Genomic DNA, 22,076 nt, shown 5'->3' on the forward strand with positions numbered 1-22,076 from the left:
CGGGACATGCGTACCCGTCAATGCAGAATTATGCTTTTTGTGGTGGTGGTTTTACTGAATTGGCTTCTAGATCGATTGAGCAGGTCTTCACTTCTGCTCAAATCAATCTGGATAAATCGATTTGACAGCGGTGAATTTGCCACCATCAGTGAAGACATACCCTCAGTCAAAGGGACAGATTGCAGGAATTTATGCAAGGGCTTCACTCTAGAACTTTGCTTTATTTGTGCCACTGTGGAGGGGAAGTTTGGGAGAAGAACCAATGGAGATTCAATTTCATGGATCTACTAGATAGAGCCCAGGGCCTCCAAAATCTATGTGGTAAGATTCCTTCTTCTCCCCCACATCTTCTCTGTATCTCACCACACACAGACTTTGACTTGCTGCATAAAGTGGTGCCCTTGCAAATCCCAATCTGGTGCAGTGCAGAATGTGAAGCATTACACCCAACCAATCAGAAGCAAATTGTTGCACAGAAACAGCTAAGTTCCTCTTATGAGCCCAATGTGGCAAGGCACCTGGAAGGCCAGTAATAGGAAATGGAAAAACAGTGGGAAGGAGCGGTTGCTAGAAACTCTCCCATCCAATTCCTCCACACACCATCTGTGAAAAGCATTCCCACTTTCTTCTTTGAGTGATTGCACATGTCTATTCCACTATAGGTGTATATGCACTCCGAGTTCTCAAAGCTGGATAGTTTTTCCTCATAATGGTAGCCATTGGAGCACCCATGCGCCCTCCGTTCCCTCATGCTGCTAGCTGATGGTATAAAAGGGAGAGGCCTCCCTCAGTTTCTTCTCCCCTCCTGTGGTCTGTAGTCAGAGTGTGTGAGCCTGATCACACAAAATGCCTGGGTCAGGTGTCTTCAAGTGACATTTGCACTGCTGCAACCTGGTCATTTGTACATTATGCTATTTCTCAAGCATCAAGAGATGATGCTAGATTTGGACAAGTAGCGTTGCAGTTCCTGTTCAGGGAGTCTCTGAAACCCTCCTCCTTACTTATGAGTTGCCTGAAGTGGAATGCATGTGTGGAATCATCCAAAGAAGAAAAAATGATTACTTACCTGGTTTTGTAACTGTTATTTTCTAAATGTGGTGCAGCTGTCCATTCCATGACCCACCCTCCTTCCTCTCTATATCAGAGTCTAAGTTCCTGATTTCCGATAAGCAAGAACTGAGGGAGTGTTAGGAAAGCTCCAACCCTTTGTATCATTAGCTAACAGCATGAGTTTGCAGAAGGCACATGCACCCAACAATGGGTCCCACTAAGGGGAAAAAAATCTCCAGCTTCAGTGCACTGGGACACACACACACACCTGACATGGAATGGATGTTGTATCTTGATCCATGGAATTAGAGGGCCCAAGTTCCCTGGGGGGGACTGTTATTTTTTAGGTTGGTTACTAAAAAGTCACATTTTCTTATGGGCTGCATTAAGTTCTCATTGTACATTATTAGGTTGCTATCCTGCTGAAATCGCACAGGACGTTTTTTTTCCTATTAACCTTATTATGTGCACAGAGGCTGATACTATCCCTTAGTGTTTTCCTGTCCCAACAGGTTTAACTTGATATGCTTTTGAACTCAAGGAAAGTCATGGTGTCATCACGATTGTCTGATGTGGCATTGCCTTCTCATGCATGTTTGAGTCTTTCTGAGACCTTCCACTGCTCTTGCACACACTGCTAAAATGGTTCGACTTGTCACATTCCTTGCAATGCTGTCCTAATGCGGGGCACATCTTCACCTGCTCATGCTGTCTCCCACAATAAAGGTATCTCATTATGGATATGGAGCGGTTGGGATCTCACTCAACATTATTGTTGATTTTCAGGAAATCTCGGAGCACTGAGGAAGTTCCAGAAGACTGGAAGAAAACTAATGTGATGCTAATTTTTAAAAAGGGTAAACAGAATGACCGCAGCTGCATTTTGCCAGACAACTGGGGAACACCAAACTATCTGAGAATATGTTGCATGGTGCTAGATGGCCACTCTGCCCACCCCCTTTCCCCCAGTGTCCCTTGACTCTGCACATGGCCCAGATGGATGGCACTGATGCAGGGCAGGAGGAAGGGAATTTTTTTGGAAGGAACCAGCCCAGAAGTTCCTTGGTTATGTTGGAAACTCTCCTCTTTGGACTCTGGTGAGATGACAACAGATTTGTGAGAGACAGGAATATTAGGCCTATGGGATTTTGACTTGAAGCTATACCCCCTATATGCTAATGTGGAGGCCCGGTCACTGTTTGGACGGGGGGACCTCCAGGGAAAACCCAGTAGCTGCAGAAAGTGGACTTGGTGATTTAGCACATGGCCTCATGCAGCGAGAGGCAGGAGCAGAGCAGTCCCCATGCCCATGCAATCATGAGAAAGGTCCTTTCCTTACTGAAATACAGAGTGTGAAATGAAGTAGTAGAGCACTGTCATGGAGCCGCCCGCTCACAAGAGCATCGCCACAGAGCAGTGCAGGCCTGTAGCGTGCAGAGCTGTAGGTTACCAGCAATGGAAGCCTGCTCTGTACTGTGATGTCTCCAGTTCTCTCTGCACATTGGGATCCTGGGTACTGGAGCGGCCTACTACTGAGGGCACTGCTATCCTTTGACTCAGATGTTAGTCATGGTCAAAGAGAACCAGCCATGGCAATTACCAGTCCCAGAGAACGGTTCTTTAGACCCTGGGATGTTAATCCCAATAGCCTTGCTACATGCCACTTTGAGAATTATATTCCCTTGCCCTAAATTGGCAAATTACCACTGGGGCCTGCCTGACCTGAACTCTCTCAGAGTCCAGGAGACATTGTGCCTGTTGGATGCTTCTCCCCACCCCTGCATGCCACAGGCAGGGTTGAGCCCTCACTATATAAACTGTATAAGGTCACGTTGGTGATGAAGTCTGCCCTGAGGGCTGGGAACAGGTTGAGCAACTCTGGTTATATTGTGCTCTTCCTTTCCTGTGTGATGGGGACTTAATGGAAATTTGACACTCCCTTTACGGAGACAGGTCTCCGAAAGACTGCAGAGAAAAATCCAGTGTCAGATCAGTACCGGAGCTAATCAGGCACTGAGTATCTACAGTCCATGCAACAAGTATGACAAGATGGCTTGTATTTATACTGGTCAATTACGTGGCATTAGGTAAGTTTTGGACTTAAACTTTCATTTGAAATTGAGCACAAAGCCTTAGAAACTGCAATGAATAAAGCCCTGTCTCTTTCCATGCTCCTGTTATCATACATTTATGAAAACAGTCAGAGGGAAATGGATAGATTTTGAATACACAGAGGCAGCTCTCTTCCAGAAGGGGATTATGTCAGCTGTGTCAGCCCAGTTAAGAACAGTTCTGGGATAATTTTTCTTGGATCTGGTTTGTGTGTGTTTGTTCCTGCTGAGTTTGCTTAAATGGTTTGGTGAAATAAAACTTAGCTTGACATGGACACATTATGTTCTCTGCGTGTGTGAAGCTGTTTAGTTTGGATCAATGTCAGAAATAGAATAGTAGCCATTGTGGAAAGTGTTTTTTTATGGGTTGATATTCGGTAGTGAGCCTTGACTTCCATCATGTGACTTGGTCCTCTGAACATGGCTCAAACCCAAAACATGTCTACAAAAAACAGGCCGCCCCCCCACCAATTTGTGGCTATCAAACAGAGCAAAACATTTGAATCCAGTTTCAATGAATAGATGAAAATTTAATGTTAAACATTCTTGCTCCATGAATGCAGATCAAACTCAACCCAAGGTTGGTTAGGAGGGAGTTCAAAGGTTAGATTGTTCTGTTATTTACTATATTATTTTCTGTCAAGTTCTGACTGTGATGAGGGACAGTGACCTCCCATGGTCACCTTCTGTTGGCTGGGTGCAATCCTGCACCTTTCTCTGCTCCCGGTGCTCCCTGTTGGCTGTTGCCCTTGCTGGTCAGGTCTTCAGAGGCTCAGCTGTTCAACTAGGTCACCCAGTTAATAGGTGAATGGATGAACCCCTTCCAGGGTAACAAAGCTCAGCATATGGTTGGCCCTCAGCAGGGTCTTCAGCCCCGTCTCTGGGCCTGTTTAATTTCCAGCCCCTTTTCAGGCTTTCAGTAGAGTGCCTTGTCCCCTTTTTGGGATTCAGGTCACTTTCCCATGGCTGGTAAGGGAACCCAGCCCAACCAGGAACTCCAGGTCCCAACCCAGGGACAATAAAAACAGCGGCCACGTATTGCTTCCCTTAATAGTTGCTGCTGCTGCATTCCTTGGCCTGCTTCCTACTCAGTCCTATCACCTTCACCCATTACCTTAGAATTACAGTCCTTGGGTTCCTTCTGTCTAATCCAGTGGCTCCCAACCTTTTTGGCTTGAGGGCCACAGAGAGCGTTTTTATAACCCTGAAGGGCCACCAGTCTCCGCCAGCAGGACTCGCCCCACTGCAGCTACATGGAAGGAGTTCAGCGAGGAGGCTGCCTCCTCGCTGATCTCATCTCCCTGGCTGCAGCAGGAAATCGCACGCATCCTGTACCCCTGTGCACTCTACCTGGGTCCCTAGGCAGTGGCTCCTTTCTGCTGCCAGAGGGACAGGAGATCAGTGCTCGCCTCCCTCTGGCTCCAGCAGAGACTCCAGCACCTAGAGACCCAGGCAGAACGCTTTGCTCTCTGCTGGAGCCAGGGGAGGGAGCGCTGATCTTCCATCCCTCTGGCTCCAGAAGGGACCTCAACACCTGTGGGCCTAGGCGGAGTGCTTTGCCGTGCTCCCTACTACAGCCACGAGGAGAGGAACGCTGATCTCCCATCCCCTGGGCTGCAGCAAGGAACCTGCACCACTCTTTTAGCCCCGCAGAAATGCATTCCGCCTGGGTCCTTAGGCAGCGTCTTCCTTCTGCAGCCAGGAGAGGAGTCGCAGGCCACTTTGAAAGCCCCCGCGGGCCACAGGTTGTGAACCACTGGTCTAATCCCCGTTTGAGCAGGGTCTCTCTCAGGCCTCTTTGCCCGGAGAGTTTCTCTGTTTTCCAGCCCTTCCTCACACCTCTGGTCCCAGCCAGCAACTCACCTGCTCAGCCCCTGCAGCTCCTTTTAACTGAGCCTGCTATGCTGTGATTGGCTGCAGGGAAGCAGCCATTCTCAGCAGGCCTGGATGACCCACCTTCACAGCTCCTTTTCTGGGGCAGGATGTAGTAGGACCACAAGACTTCCAGCAGGGGGCCTCAAAGGGCCTGGTACACCCATCACACAGCCTAAATAATGACAAGCATTCACCAGGAAATACAATTGCTGTTTTTCTTTTTTTGGTCCATTGTAGCCCCATATATAAGAAATATTAACTTAATACATATGTACATAAATAAATAGGTAAAGCTGGGAGACATCTTACCTTTGGAGAATAAGCTTTTGCAGGGTTCGGAATGACCGAAGTGTTGTAAATAATTATAATTATGCTTCTTTCAGAGGGTATTTTGCAAGATCATCCATCTGATTGCCCGTTTTGCTGGTAATACAGAACGCTCTAAGAGCGGTGCTGGGTCATTGCCATCTGAAGGCTGTTTGGCACCTTATATGAAATGAGCTGGTGATCTCAGGCCAAGGGAGCTGTGAGGATTAATTGCAGCAGTTAGTGGTGGCAAAATGCTATGAAGATGAGAAATGCTATATAAGTGCTAAGTATGAATATTGATTCCTGCTGGGGCAGGTGTCTTTGCCACAAAACTCCCCCTTACAGCTGGTGCTAGTTAGTGCTTTTGTTAAGTCTAAACAGAGAGGCCAAGAACTGAGCTGAGAACGGGGAATGAATTATCCTCACACTCCCTCAGGAGTTGGGGCTGAGGCCCATTGCAGGGGAGATGTGAAGGCGTTTGCCCTGCTGCTCCCTGTGCTGCATTGTACATTACCTGACCTATGTACTGAGAGACGGTCAGTTTTCAAGGCTCTAAAACCAGGACCATCAACAGCATAAATTCACCCACAATATCTGAAACAATAAGAGAAGGCCTAGTCCTAGAACTAGATGTGTGCAGTCCATTTGAGAGCTCCAGCAGGAAAGCCCAGCCACGCTCACTAGTGGCACTGCCTTTCTGTTTCTCTGGGAACAGGTCTGACAGCCAGCCAGGAGACCTGCAGTTATTGGGATGTGATGAACAACCTGAATATTACAGAGGCTAATCCTCGCCTGACGAGCGTGCGCCCAGTGACCGACTGGAAAGAGCCCTCCATCATCAGAATTGATGTCACCTTACATGCCATCCTGGACTTGGTGAGGGACTCTACCTGTGCATCAGTGAAAATTCTTGCCTCCCCTTGTCTCAACGCAGGAGTCTGCATTGATGCAGCTACCCTGCTTGTTGGCCACTGATACTGCACATGCAGAAAAGGCCTTAATTTCTCTATGCAACAGATCCTCCTTCCTTCTCTTCACCAGCCTGTAATAGGGTGTGAACACTGATAAGTCCTCCTCTAACACTAGTGAGCCACTCCCATTAATTGCTGGTATCTCAACTTCCTTCCAGGTCTCACTAACCATCTAGAGTTCGTTACCCATGCTCAGGAAATTTTCTGCCATTTTATTAGAGACACAATAGATATGAACTCAGTTCTTTCTCTTCCTCTAGGATGAGAAGCTACAAATCCTTACATCTCTAGTGAGATTCCGAATGGTGAGGATCATGTTCTTAACTTACCAAGTCAGAATTTATCACACCCTCTAAATGTGAATCTTCTCCTAACAATCCATTTCTTTTTTCAGAGCTGGAAAAATCAGTTCCTCACTTGGGATCCCCAAAGCTTCTGTGGAATCTCTAGTATCTCCATTCCTGTGGATTCAGTGTGGCAGCCTGATCTCTCTGTCGCTGAAATGTAAATTCTCAGCCAGCAGTGTGTAGAGGAATTAAAATTTAGCCACTTTTGGAGGGGCACTTTCTGTGCCTGCCGGGTCAGGAGGAGCCCCGGGTCGGGAAGTGCTGTCATCTTCTGCCCCAACCTAGGGCAGAATGAGCTTCCTCTCCCTGCCCCAGCCCCAGAGGAGTTCTGTGCCTCCCCACCAATTGGGGAGGCCCGTTCCCCTGCTTGCTTCCCTTTGCTCATGCCCTTGTTCTCAGTGTTAAGCAGAGGAGCGGGGTCCCCCTTTCTTTCAGTGTCAAAACTGGGGATGAGGCTGTGAATAGCCAGTGAATAACATGTGCAAGTAACATATAGTAACTTATCTGGACTCTCGTTGGCTTGTATATGAGTGAAACTACACAAAAAATAAACCGCGTGGCATTGCTCATCTCAACTGGCTTACTGCAGGCCCTTATCTAACAGAACACAACAAATTAGTCCTTTCCCCTCTTCCTTTAGTTGCTAGTTGCCATCCTTTTAGGTAGCAAAATTATTTGGAATGAGTCAAGAAAGTGTCTAAACCCATCATTGTTACACATGCCTGGACCAACACCGCTGTGTTAAAAATCTGCAGGCCCAATGATCTATTCCTTCACCCCTTCCTGTCCCCATTGGCGGTGAATTGGCAAAGACCTCTGTGTTCTTCAAGGAGCCAGTCTTGGTAATTCCAATGCATTTTTATTTTCTTTAGGACTGAAGATCCTCAATCCCCCACAGTTCCTTTCTTGTCCCTCTCTAGTGATGGCACCATCAACCTAAGGAAACCAATCAGGATAATGAGCACTTGCAACTTGGATATCTACAAATTTCCATTTGACACCCAGAAGTGTAATCTGACCTTTGGTACCTACATGCATACAGGTATGTGGGCTGGTGAACGATGTGGTGGGGGCTCCATTTAGCATCAGGAATATGGGAAAGGCTTGTGAACAAAGTTTTCTCACTTGCAGCCCATTCAGCAGAAATCTGACTGTCCGTAAGGTACTTAGAGATAGCTCCCTGGAGAAGTTATAGACAATTCCCAAAAGGGGTGTGGACTTTGTTCAATTCCCTCCCAAACCACCCAAAAGATGTTCTTCCTGAAGACACAAAAGTACTTTGCTCTAACTGGGAATTAACGATGAGCCAACTCAATAGGCGTGGGGCTGCCATTGAAATACACATGCAGCCTGATACAAGCTTTCAATCCTGCTCTGGTCCTTAATTGCCACCTTCCCATTCCTCTGCCAGTGGTTTAGGGCCAGATGGTGTCTGATCCTTGCATGAGTGTGTGTGGGGAAAAGGTGCAATGGGTTCCTGTATGAGTGCAAGGCATAATTGCATGACTCTCAGAGGAAAGCATAGGGACTGCTCCTTCCTGGCACCTCAAAGGGTGAAGAAGGGCCCTCAAAGCTGGAGGGGAGGAGCCAGGGTCATGGCTCCATTCCCCTGCACACCAGCAGGCAGACACGAGGACTATCATATGTTCTGCCTTAAGTATCCCAACTTCTCCTTCATGCTGGGGAGCACTGGGATCCTAACTGCAGTTAGGATCAGCACACAGCACAGCCCTGTGACTCTGGGCCTACCAGTCCTTTAATCGCACAATGGCATGCCGACCGTGAGAAAACGGGATGGTGCCAATGCACTCGGGCTATCTCAGGAGTGGCCACTGGGTGATCGAGCCCCTCCACTCATTGACTGAACATTGGCGTCATGGGCACCTGCTCATCATTATCCTCGTGGAACATCCCTGCAGGAATGTGTGATGAGATCTTAACTCACGCGCCAAGGTGATCACTCAGCACATGGCTGTAATGGTTTTTTCCCCTCACTGGAAGAAGCCCTTCCAAATGTATCAAAGCAGAAATAAGTCATAGTCCCTGGAAATGAGTTAACTCATATCACTTTCCTTTCTAACTTGAAACAGTTCAGGACATAATTGTGGTGCCCAAGTCCAACTCCTCTGCAGTTACACAATCTTCCCGGGAGATTTATGCTAAAAGTGAATGGCTCCTTGGGAAAGTGGATGTTCTGAGCAATAACATATCCACTGAGGAGAAAGAATGGAGTCAAGTCATATATCAGGTAGGATTGGAAACACCACATACTGGACATGCAGCCTATAACTAAGTGAGCTTAAAAATTTGATCCCAAATTCTATGTATTTAATAACCCAGTTAGCAGAACAGTTGTCTATTCAGCACTAGTCTACCCAAATCCAGTCTACTCAAAAATCTAGTCTTTACACAGCTTTGTGTTCCAAAGATTACTGTGATAAACAGATTTCCCCTAGGTCCCTCTCTAAGAAGAAAGTCCAGAGGAAAGGAAACTAAATAAGATTTCCTCAGATCAACTTGTTTCCTTTCTTGGATGGGTGATGTTAGAAAATACCTTATTGCCGTAGATTTTTTTAAAACTTCATGACTTGATGCAAGAACAGGACCGTTTGGCCTTAAAGCCCCATTGTGATGATGCACCCAATTTTATAAATAAAGTTTTTTCAGACTCGTCACCCAACAAATATTTTTGCCACATCTGTTGTCCAGCCTTGATCATCCTTCATCTTGACAGTTCCAAGCACCTAGTCTCTGGCCTTCCACTTCTTGCCTCACCGTCACCAGTCTCTGCAAAAGATTGCCTGAAGTTTCCAGTCTCAATTGCTTCAGTCACAGCAATGATCATTGGTTCCCTTTAATTGGCTGCCTGTCTTTCATTGCATCAAGTTTGAGCCACTCACTCCTTCCATCAGGGCCTTGTGTTATTGTCAAACTCTGGCTTAACACACATCTCTGCTTTCACTGCTGTGTATTCTTCCTCCCTTTTTGCTTACTCCAGTGATAGGCAACCTAAGCTAGTGAGTGGGCCGCATGAGTGGCCCTCCTTTATCTCAATGGGCCAAAAGATTGAAAATGGGCATGTGCACGAACCATGACCCCACAAATAAGCTTAAATACATTTAATACATTAATGAATTTTCTGACACTAACAATTAGTGTGGGCAAGAAGTGATATTCCCCCTGCAATGATTCGTTCAGTGCATTCAGGGGACCAGTGATGTCGGCGAGAAAAGACAAATCCAAAATCCAGTTTTCATCTTCTAACTCTGAGTATATTTGAGATTTCTGAGCAAGAAACTGCTTGATAGTTGGTAGGAGTTCCAGGAAGCAGTCCAGTACTTTACCACAGCTTAGCCAGCTCACTTTGGTGTGCATGATGAGATCTCCATATTCTGTTTTAATTTGGTCCAAAAGTTCCACAAACCAACAGTGACGCAGGGGGCGAGCGCATACGAAATTAGCAATCTGTATCACTTTGTCCATTACAGCTTTCAGTCTGTCTCCTGATTGCCAAGTTTAGCACAGAGCACTTCTTGGTGTATTATGCAATGCACACCAAATACATCAGATATACAAGCTTTCAACAAAGCCACAAATCCATTGTGTGTACCTGTCATAGAGGGGCACTCATCTGCTGTAATTAATACAATTTTTTCCAAAGGTAACCTGTGCTCTTTGAAAAAAATCAGTAAATGCCTCGAAAAAAAATGAGCCCTGTGCTTGCCCGTGTACTCCCAAGAGATTTAAAAATTCTTCTGTCACGTCTAGATAACTGCAAACACAACAAACCCAGATGCAGAGCTGAACAACGTCATTAATATCTTTGCATTCATCCAACGCTATACTGATAGCCTCGCTTGACCGTGTAATTCTGAAAAGCTGCTTTTCCAGATCGGCAGCTATGTTGTTCACTCTGCAACTCACAGTACGTCTGCTGAGCTGCAGATATTTAACTCATCCGATAATTTCTTCTTGGTTTTTAAATCCATCAAATAAAACATCTGAAGATTCGATAAAGCATTGTTTCACTAATTCGCCATCTGAGAATGGCCTTCCATTTTTTTGCAAGTAACCAAGCAATATGAAAACTAGACAGAGTCACTGCATCACTCATTTAATGCTCGTCTAAGTACCTGCTTCTGTGTTTCATGGCTTCCTTCAGATTTGAAAGTTGTCAAGCACGTTGGGGAGAACCTGCCGGAAAATTTGCTACATGAGAGAAATGGCATGTTTCATAATGTCTCTGAACATTGTATTTTTTGGGAACTGATATCACCTCACTGCAAATTAAGCGAAATGGCTTCCCTTTCTTTTCAACAACAAAATAAGCCAGCTCCCAGCTCTCTTTTACCATTCTGCCTTTGTCACCTAGTTTCCTCTTTTTGGCGACAGCTGCTATGGCTACATCTTCCTCTGTATCTTTTGATCTTCACTTGATTCTCCTCCGTCTCTATCACGCCACTTAAACACAGAGCGATCCAGGATAAAATTAAGGGCAGATTACTGGCAAAAGTAATATAGGTAAGCACAACCACTCACGACCACCAGCCGTGTTTAGTAGAGTGAAGCCAGAAGCGTGACTCATGCAGTGTTGCCATATTAAAAATAAATACTGTATGTGTGAATTTAATTAAAATTAAGGAATTTAGTTAAATTAATCAAAATTATCCGTAGATTATGGAATTAATATCAATTACAAAATTACTTAATATTACAATAATATAACATCAAAAATACTTAATTGCCACAAATTTGACAAATTGTTGAATCAGTGTGGTTCTTGTATGATTCTTTCATGCGTGTGAGCAACTTTTAACAAAATGTCTCGTGGGCCGCACTCAGAAGCCCGATGGGCTGCTTGCAGCCCTTGGGCCGCAGATCGCCCACCACTGGCTTACGTCATCTCCTGTTTTTGCTCTCAGCTTTGTGCCTGCTGTGTTGCTGCCCCTCGCTCTAGGATTAACCTTGCACCTCTTTTATTCCCACTTTCTTTTTGCCTTCAATTAATGCCTTTATACCATTTTTCCCAGGAACCAATTTCCTCGCAACATTATCACCACAGCTTCTTGTGCTGAAATGTTCCCTTGTAGTGTATTATTGTCTATTAGTACATTCACCAGAATCCAGCCTTCTTATGTGCCTTGTAAAACACAAGGTACAAATGGATATTTCTGGGTCTATATACATAATAACAAAAAGAGACCCAACCAAAAGCCTATTCAGGTAGAACGTGTCCATCTTTCGGTTAGAATAGCGAGGTGGAATGTTTTAGTGGCCTGCTCACAAATGTTGCTCTTCAACAGATAACCATACAGAGGGTACCACTCCTATATGTCATCAATCTCATAGTTCCAGCTGGTTTCCTGGTGATTGTGGATGTTGCCAGCATGTTCATACCGATGGAAGGAGGCGAACGGCTGGGGTTTAAAATAACAGTTGTTCTGGGATTCTCTGTGCTCTTGCTGATATTGAACGATTTGCTTTCCAATTCAGAAGTCACGCCAATCTTGGGTAAGAGCTGCACAGTCTCTGTTATTACAATTGTTTTTGCTATTATTTATATTGCAGTAGCACTGAATGGCTCCAACTGAGATCAGGCCCCTATAAGACTTTGCAGTTGCACAAACACATAGTAAGAAACAGCTCCTGCCCCAAATGTTACAATCTCAATAGACAAGTCAGAGAAAACCAGGGGGCGATGGGGGGGGAAGGGAGGGGCATGATTTGCTCAAGGTCACACGATAGCTTGGTGCCAAAGGCAGGATTTGAATTCAGGCTTCTGGAATCCCAATCCAGAGTTCTATCAGATGGACCACACAAAAAACTTCATGAAGTGCCCTAGGGATCTTGTAATGCAGCTCTAGTTTCCCTTTTCAGTACTTTGGATGGTCACTATACAACACTCTAAGATACACAGATACATTGGGTGGGATCCAAGAAGGGACTTAGATATTGAAACGCTGAATGTCACAGGGCCTAACTTTTAGGTGCCTAAAACACTACTGCTGGAACAACACTCCAGTCCACACAGATGAGGCTCCCTATGCAGTGACGGGCGAGAGATAGGTACCTAACAATGTGATTCTCAAAAGCCAGCACACTAGATGCGGAGCCGCCTAAGCCAGCCAATGGGAGACGCCGATGACAGCAGTGTGTGCTAAGCCCCAACCCTCTCTTGGAGTGAGGCACCTTCCTGCAGCCCAGTTTAGGTGCCTCACTCTGCTTAGCCATCCACAACCAGGATGCCACCTCCTGGAGTCAGGCAGCTTAGGCACCTAAGGAGTTTCTTGCAGGAATGAGTTTGGCGCCTGCCTGGAGCCACACAAAGTGGCCAGAGAAGGAGGAGGTGGTAATGGTGCTCCTGTTATAACTTTTAGCCCAGTGTTTAGTGCACTCACCTGGAATGTGGGAGACCCAAGTTCAATCCCCTGTCTCTGCCAGAGGGGGAGAAAGGATTTGAACAGGGGTCTTAACTCTCAGGCATATGCTCTAGCCACTGATCTATGGGATATTCTGATGTGGGACCCTCCATCTCTCTGCTGCAGCTGTTCCACTGTGGATAAATAATGAAGGCATGACTGGCGCAGGGGACTAGACCTGGGCTCTCCCATCTCCCAAGAGGATGTCCTTACCTCTGGACTAGTGTCATTCCCCTTGTACATATTCACTGTCTCTCTCTCTCTCTGGCACAGTGACTGTTCCACTGTGCATACATACCTAAATAGTCACTGGGCCAGGAAGACAGAGAGAGAGTGAGTGACTCCATAGCACTCTAGGAGGTGAGACATCCCACTGTTCAGATCCTTTCTCCCCCTTTGGTAGAGAGTGGGGATTGAACTTAGGTCTTCCACATCCCAGGTGAGGGCTCTAACTCACTAAGATAAATGTTATAAGCTGGTCTGCTCCCCATCATTCACCCTCCCCCCCTTTGGATTTTAAAGAGGAACTGATCCAACAAACACCCTCTGAACACACCTACTGGATCAGGCCCCACATGTGCGTTAGACGGAGGAGCACCCGTCTCCCTCTGGTTCATAGATTGCTCTGGGGCATCAGTGAGAGATAGGTGTCCAGATGCCTAGAGGAAGGCAGCAGTGCACAAACTCAGAGGCAGAAACACAGGCTCTCAGAGAACTTTTACCCTGAAAATGTAAGTGCCAAGGGAGTTTAGGCACCTACAGGCTTTGGTGGGAAATTTGTGAATCTGGCAATGGAGCCAAAATGGAGATGCAGGCACCTAAGTACCTTGGTGGATCTTGGCTCTTATGGCTAGGTGACTGAGCCATTAGTGATCAAAGAGATGTGCTTATTCTGTTGCAATTTTTTCCAGGTGTTTTCTGTGCTGTGTGCCTGGTGATCATGATAATCAGCATCATCGATTCCATCTTTATCTCCTACATGCTGCATCTCTCAGCAGTGCGACCAGATGTGCCCCAGTGGCTGAAGATCTGGGTGCTGAAGCATTTGGCCTTCATACTTCGCATTGACACAGCAGGAGCTACTGAAAGCAATGCTGTGGGAGTGAGGAACACAGACAAAGGTGCCCGCTGGTGTTAATCCAACAGCAAAGCCAAGCTGGATGCCTAACTCCCTTAGGCTCCTTTGTGCATCCCAGCCACTGACCGTGACCCTCCCTTTAACAGGGTGACTGGGCTGCAGCTACTTGTAGATAAGGTTTCTTGAATGAAGGAAAGGTGTTTCCTTCCCTGGGGAATACTAGTTTCCCCTCATTACTAGGAACAATTCTCCCACCCCTTAGACAGCAGCAGAGTCCAGCACATTAAACAACTAACACTGGTTTTTAGCACCAGTATGTTATTTTCACAAAGAACATGCCCAGAGATCAGGTCTGGTGAGCTCTAGCTGATTGTGTGTGAGATCCAGCTAAGAAATGAATTGCATGAAGTGAATGAACTCACATCAGGAGGCAGGCCCTGAAACAGGAGGCAAATATCATTCACCTGTAACCCACTGCCTAAATGCAGATCATTAATTGATTAGCTGATTTTGTTCATCAACAACATTTGGTTGCTGTGCAGACTAATGGTTAGAGTACACACCTGGGGAGGGGTCTCTTTCTTACACCGCCACTGTCCTGCTGCAGGGAAGTCATTGAACCACTGTTTTCCTTGGAAGCTAATCAACATTCCCAAACCGTCTCTAATACACTGGAAATAATTACCCCCCATCAATGCCTTAACTTACAATTCTTTTTCATAATGTGATCGTAGCTACTTCTGTGGTGAGAAAAGAGGCAGACATGCCAAACAGGATGTGCTTCCAAAAAGAACATGACAGCGTGGAAGTTAAACTGCTGAAGAAGGTGCTGCTGGAGCTCTTAATGATCCGTCGGCACATGATCATGAGCAAGAGAGAAGATGAGGCCAAATCAGAGTGGCATATGGTGGCCTTTGTCCTTGACAGATTCATCCTGATTTGCTACCTTCTAACAGTGTTCATTATTTTGATAACGGTTGTGGTAGTTTGGGCTTTTTAAGCTGTTTAACAGGCCACACTTGTGATTTGGGAAGGGTGCTCCTTTTTCTGTGATATGTCTATGAATCCAAAGTAAATAAGTAAATCTGAGATTAACTTGTAAACAGAGGGGTGACAGCTCAATAGCTCTGATTACTTCTCGGAGCAACCTATGGGTCTCACAGGTTTCCATTCCAGTTTCTTGAGAGTCTTGCTATAAGAGGCCACAACAACCTGCTCTTGTCTGCTGTGCAGCTAGGAAAACACAGCTCCTATTCCAGTCTAGCCTGAGTTAGTACCCAACACAAATATGCATCCTGGCAGAGGATATGCTAACCTCTGGCATAGTAATCAAAGCCAACTTCAGCTCTTGGAATGCCTGGCTCGACCTGGCTCTCCACATGAATGGTAACCTCGTCTCTGTTTGTCTATGCAATGAGGCAGCTATCCCAGCAAAGCTCCAGGCAAACCTCCGGTAGTATGAGGCAAGCTTCAGGAGCCCCTGAAGCTGGTGGATATCCTGGAGTTTTGGCCACTGCAGGCACTTTTTCTGGGTCAGTGGAGATCCATTGCTCACTTACAATGTATCCCAGAAACAATTTCCTTTGAGAGCAGCTTGCACTTGCAGGGTTGAGCTTTAGGTTTGCGCCTGGAAGCTGCTCTAGTACATTCCTCACCCATTCCAGTGCTGTTCAAGAGTTCCTGTACAGCTCCGCATGTCGTCCAAGTACACGGACTCCTGAAAAGTGGTTGGTTCCCCAAGGCCTGCTCCAGTATCCGCTCAAATGTAGCTTGTGCATTATGTCATCCAAACAGCATGACACTGACCTCCCACAAGTCCTGTCCCTTGATAAAGGTGGTCTTCCCATGGGCTGACTTTTCCCCTTGCCTTGCCAGCACTCACTCTGTTGGTTTAGTGAAGAGAACCATTTGGAATCTGCTCTTGCCTCCAGCATATTGTCAATATGGGGAACTGGATCTGAGTCTTTGTGGGTCACCTCATTCAAATGTGGGTAATAGACACAGAACTCATTGTGCTGTCTTTCTTGCCCACCAGTAACATGGGGGATAGATATTCAAGGACTTCCAGATAGTTTGGTAATTCCTGCAGCTGCCATCTCATGAATCTTCCATTCAGTTTCCTCTCTGTGGACCAGAGACATGTGATGTGGGGCTTCCTTAATAGGCCTGGCATTACCTGTGTTGATCTCATGCTTAACTAGGTTGATTTGACTGAAATCATCTGGCCCCTTGGAGAATACCCCCTAGAATCCCACATCAACTGCTATAAAATCACCCTCTGACTGAGTCTCAATTGGCCTCCTGCTCACTGTTGCATCTCCTCTAACACACCTGTCAGACCCGCCCAGGGCCTCTGTTCCTGGATGGGAACCCACCCACCTTCCCAAATGTATTAAACCCACATGAATATCTGACCCTCAGTTCCAACAGACCGCTACTCAACTAGACTTGCAAAGAGACTGGTAAAGTTTCAGAGAGAGTCTAAACCCAGGATCAGAACTGCAGCTATCCACCTTTCCTGTGACACCTACATCTCCCCAATTCTAGTTTTCAGCAAGGCCTGACCAAGGACTGGGGCCACCTCCCCCACTGCACACTTCCACTGCCAACTAGCTGGGCCCAATCTCTTTCTTCATGAAGTACCCCCATTTGTCCAGAACTGCAGGTTGCACTACAGTCACAGATGACCCCATATCAATTAACCCCCTACCGTAAATATCAGCGTACCCTGCTTCTATTGGCCTGCGTAGGGAGTCCTTTCATCACTATCCCTTCCTCACACTAAAGGATCCCAAATAAATGAGGTGAGATCACATTATCAAAAATCCAATAAACACTTTAATGCAGCCAGTGCCCCCTCAAGACATGTGGCAGCAGGAAGCTCCAGCCCCAAATCAACACTTTGTTGCCCTTTGGATTCCCCAGCCTCTCTTAAACCACACCCACCTGCACCCCAGCCACTGGGGATGGCGAAGCCCAGTACAATACCTTTTGAGTTTTATGTTCCATTGGCATCTCTGTTCCAATTTCCATAAAACCAATGAAAGCTTTAAAAAGAGAGGAAGTGTGATTCCATGAACTGTGAGAGGAAGGGCCAGGACCTAGCTCCCATGAGGTCTGTTCCCTATGGCATTGTCTGAATTGTGTGTTGTTGGGTAAAGCACTTAGACACCCTTGAAAATTTTATCCTAAGTGACTAAGAGAGCTTAAGAGCTTCAGACACTTGTCAAAATTTATGTTTTCACCTCCTGATCCTCCTCTGTAGCAAAGGCGCTAATGATACTTAGCCCATTAAAGCTTTTTAACAGGCATTATGATCCTTGGAAGACAAATACATTGTAAGTGCAAAGAAGTAACGTGACTGTGAAGGGGCAGACTCACTGCCAGTGCTGCCTCGTTGTCAGGTCAGGGGGTGGCTGGTTGTCTTCCTTCCATCTGTTCCCCTTTCATACTACAATTCTACCCTGCAATGGTCTGTCCTTTCAGTGACTCAGCCCTCCAGCCAGGTCATGCCTTCACGTCCATCCCTTTCGGGGTACATGTAAAGAGTCTGATCATTGGGAAATGTTCAGAATTCATTGAAGGTTCAGGGAATTCCTCCTTGGGCTGGGGTCTTGTGGTCCAGACTCTTGTACCTTCAGGTTCTTCTCCCAGCTAGGTTCCCCACTGAAGGATAGACTTTCATCATCAAAATTGTCCCTCTTTGGGTCTGGTAGGGGAGCCGGGGCTTATCCTTTGAGGTGCTATACGGTGACCTCCCTAATCACTTCTACCTCCAGAGAGTCTCATGTCTCTTCTTTGTGGGCTAGGTTAGGTCATGATAGCCAGGCCTCAGGCAGCACAAGCCCCTTGTGCTGCCCATTCCCAGGAGCTCAGAGTGCAGGTTAGTTTATCTCCACTGCCTACTGCCCCTGCTGAGCAGGGCTGCTCTCCTTTTGAGCTCGTCCAAGCCGTGCATGCTTTGCAGGTATGGCAGGGTGGGGTTGCCTGGGCCCAGAGCAGCTGCTTAACCCCTTCCTTACTGGTGCAGGGTTTGTCTGCCTAGTTGCAGTGGCATTTTCACAAAAGAAATTTGGAATTAAATAGTTTCCCACTCTTATTTTACTATAAAATTCATCCTTGACCAGAGGAACCAAACAATATAGGCCTCGATTAGAGCAAAACCTTTAAGTCCATTTGTATTCAGGAAAGCATTGAAACTATTATTTAACTTTAAGCATGTGCTTAAGTCCCACTGACTTCAGTCTTTAGGTGTATTTCAGACCCATTGATTTAAGTACGTACTTAAGAGCTTCACTTGTCTGTCTTACCAACAGAAGTTGGTCCAATGAAAGATAGTACCTCACCCACCTGTCTAGCTAAACAATGATTGAAATTAAGCATGATCTTAAGAGTTTTGCTAATTAAGGGCAACACTTTTTACTGTAGCTCACGCTCTGGCACAAGGATAAGGCATTCCTTCAGAATATGAAATTGGCAAAGATGTAGCTCTGAAACTAAATGATGAATCTGGATTTTTAAGCCATAGACACTGCACACTGAGCATACTCAGTACATTTCTTGATCCTTAAGCTGTCAGTTACTTATGACTAGTCTACACTTTCCTTAGCTTTCTGCAGTTTATAAAATAAATAAATCATGAAAATAAGCAGCAGTTGTCTGAAATCAGAGGGACTTCTGGTTAAAGTAACAGAACCAATACCAATGGCAGGTCATTGAGAAACATATCAAGGACTCAATATGTACTCTAATTGTCAGAGGAAAGATCTTTATTACAACAACTTTGAGGTGAAGAGAGGCTGCTGGAAAGGTGAGAGCTACGTATGATCAACATGTAATCTAGGTCTGGCCCAAAAACTAAATGAATACTTTGATTCGATTTTCAGTAAGGATGGTAATAAGGAACAAGGGCATGAAGGCAGGATGGCTGATGGAAATGAATGTATAGTAATGGAAATTACCACATGTGAGGCGGAAGTAAACTCAAAGCACTTAATGTGCTCAAATCAGGGGGACTGGATAATTTCCATCCCAGAATTCTGAAAGAACTGGCACATGAGATTGCTAGTCCAGTGGCAAGGATTTTTTAAAAATCAATGTATTCAGAGGTATTATCATATGACCGCAGAATGGCTAATATCATACCTACATTTAAGAAAAGGGAAAAAGTGATCTGGGCAATTACAGACCTGCTAGTCTAAGCTCAGTTGTATGCAAGACTTTGGAACAAATTATGAAGGAAAGAATAATTAAATTAATGGAGGTAAACAGAAAAAGGGACAACAAAGGTAGATTGTGCCAGACTAACCTGATTTCTTTCTTTGAGAAAATAACTGATTTTTTTAGATATGGGAAAAGTGGTAGATCTGATATACTTGGACTTCCGTAAAACATTTGACATGGTACTAATAATGGGAAATTATTAGTTAAATTAGAGAAGATGGGGCTTAGTACAAGAATTATAAGGTGAATGAGGAACTGGCTAAAGGGGAGAAGGCAACAGGTTGTCTGAAAGGTGAATTATTGGACTGGAGGGAGGTTACTAGTGGTCTTGAGATTGGGGGCTCATCAGTTGGAAGTGACAGAGGAGGAGAAAGAACTAGGTACAGTAGAACCTGAGAGTTATGAACACCAGAGTTACAAACTGACCGGTCAACCACACGTCTCATTTGGAAGTACGCAATCAGGCAGCAGCAGAGGCAAAAAAAAAAAAAAAAGTGCAAATACAGTACAATGCAGTGTTAAAATGTCAACTACTAAAAAATAAAGGGAAAGTTTAAAAAATATATCTGACACAGTAAGGAACCTGTTTCTGTGCTTGTTTAATTTAAATTAAGATGGCTAAAAACAGCATTTTTGTTCTACATAGTAAAGTTTCAAAGCTGTATTAAGTCAATGTTCAGTTGTAAACTTTTCAAAGAACAACCATAACGTCTTGTTCAGAGTTATGAATATTTCAGAATTACAAACAACCTTCATTCCCGAGGTGGTCATAGTTCTGAAGCTCTACTATATGTTGATCTATCACAGGATGATGATGAGGCATGAGCCAACAATGTGATGTGGCTGCAAAAAAGGCAAATGCAATCCTAGGATGTATCACGCAAGGAATTTCCATTAGAGAAGGAGGAAGTATTAATGCCATTGTACAAGACATTGGTAAGACTGCATTTGGAATAGTGTGTACAATTCTGATCACTCATGTTCATAGAATCATAGAATATTAGAGTTGGAAGGGACCTCAGGAGGTCATCTAGTCCAACCCCCTGCTCAAAGCAGGACTAACTTCAGCTATATCATCCCAGCCAGGGCTTTGTCAAGTCTCAGCTTAAAAACCTCTAAAGATGGAGATTCCACCACCTCTCTAGGTAACCCATTCCAGTGCTTCCCCACCCTCCTAGTGAAAAACTTTTTCCTAGTGTCCAACCTAGACCTCCTGCCCTGCAACTTGAGACCGTTGCTCCTTGTTCTGTCATCTGCCACCACCGAGAACAGCTTAGCCCCATCCTCCCTGGAACCCTCTTTCAGGTAGTTAAAGGCCGCTATCAAATCCCCCTCATTCTTCTCTTTTGCAGACTAAACAAGCCCAGTTCCCTCAGCCTCTCCTCATAAGTCCTATGCTCCAGCCCCCTAATCATTTTTGTTGCCCTCCGCTGGACTCTCTCCAACTTGTCCACATCGTTTTTGTAGTGGGGGGCCCAAAACTGGACACAATATTCTAAATGCGGCCTCACCAATGCCGAATAGAGGGGAATAATCACTTCCCGCGTCCTGCTGGCAATGCTTCTACTAATGCAGCCCAATATGCTATTAGCCTTCTTGACAACCAGGGCACACTGCTGACTCATATCCAGCTTTTTATCCACCGTTACCCCCAGGTCCCTTTCTGCAGAGCTGCTGCCTAGCTAATCGGTCCCCAGTCTATAGCTGTGCATGGGATTCTTCCTTCCTAAGTGGAGGACTCTGCACTTTTCTTTGTTGAACTTCATTAGATTTCTTTTGGCCCAATCCTCCAGTTTGTTTAGGTCACTCTGTATCCTATTCCTACCTTCCAGGGTATCTACCACTCCCCCCAGCTTAGTGTCATCCGCAAACTTGCTGAGGGTGTAATCTACCCCATCCTCCAGATCATTAATATAGATGCTGAACAAAACCGGCCCCAGGACTGACCCCTGGGGAACTCTGCTTGTGACCGGTTGCCAGCTAGACGTGGAGCCATTGATCACTACTCGTTGAGCCCTATGCTCTAGCCAGTTCTCTATCCATTTTATAGTCCATTCATCCAACCCATACTTCTTTAACTTGCTGATAAGAATACTGTGGGAGACTGTATCAAAAGCTTTGCTAAAGTCAAGGTATATCACGTCCACCGCCTTCCCTACATCCACAGAGCCAGTCACCTCATCATAGAAAGCAATCAGGTTGGTCAGGCATGACTTTCCCTTGGTGAATCCGTGTTGACTGTTCCTGATCACCCTCCTCTCTTCCAAGTGCCTTAAAATGGATTCCTTAAGGACCTGCTCCATGATTTTTCCAGGGATTGAAGTGAGGCTGACTGGTCTGTAGTTCCCTGGATCCTCTTTCCTCCCTTTTTTGAAGATGGGCACTATATTTGCTTTTTTCCAGTCCTCAGGGACCTCCCCCTGTTGCCACGAGCTTTCAAAGATAATAGCCAATGGCTCTGAAATCACCTCAGCCAATTCCCTCAGCACCCTCGGGTGCATTGCATCCGGCCCCAAGGACTTGTGTATGTCTAATCCTTCTAAATAGTCTTGGACCTGTTTCTTCAGCACTGCGGAATGTTCGCCTCCTTCCCATTCTGTGCCACCCAGTACAGTAGTCTGGGAGCTGATCTTGTCTGTGAAGACAGGGGCAAAAAAGGCATTGAGTTCAAGTAAGATGAACTGAAACTGGAA

General features: G+C 45.7%; 1 protein-coding gene across 1 annotated transcript; it reads left to right on the top strand.

Moving 5' to 3' along the window:
- Positions 1 to 3,091: 3,091 nt before the first annotated feature.
- Positions 3,092 to 15,160, top strand: LOC137154243 (5-hydroxytryptamine receptor 3A-like). Its single transcript, XM_067549932.1, has 9 exons — positions 3,092 to 3,137; positions 6,061 to 6,221; positions 6,577 to 6,621; positions 6,711 to 6,820; positions 7,536 to 7,705; positions 8,754 to 8,911; positions 11,967 to 12,174; positions 13,994 to 14,203; positions 14,895 to 15,160. Exons 1-9 carry the CDS (start codon positions 3,092 to 3,094, stop codon positions 15,158 to 15,160), a joined length of 1,374 nt encoding a protein of 457 aa, XP_067406033.1.
- The last annotated feature ends 6,916 nt before the right edge of the window (positions 15,161 to 22,076 follow it).

This window comes from Emydura macquarii, unplaced genomic scaffold (genome assembly GCF_026122565.2).
Source record: "Emydura macquarii macquarii isolate MOO-44397 ecotype Brisbane River unplaced genomic scaffold, CSIRO-AGI_Emac_v2 contig_295, whole genome shotgun sequence".
NCBI lineage: Eukaryota > Metazoa > Chordata > Testudines > Chelidae > Emydura > Emydura macquarii.

Bases quoted from the DNA above. Each gene is read 5' to 3' on its own strand.
- LOC137154243 (XM_067549932.1), top strand. From the start codon at position 3,092: ATGACAAGATGGCTTGTATTTATACTGGTCAATTACGTGGCATTAG. The intron at 6,222-6,576 runs GTGAGGGACTCT...CTCTTCCTCTAG, and splicing joins TACATGCCATCCTGGACTTG to GATGAGAAGCTACAAATCCT. The intron at 7,706-8,753 runs GTATGTGGGCTG...AACTTGAAACAG, and splicing joins TGGTACCTACATGCATACAG to TTCAGGACATAATTGTGGTG.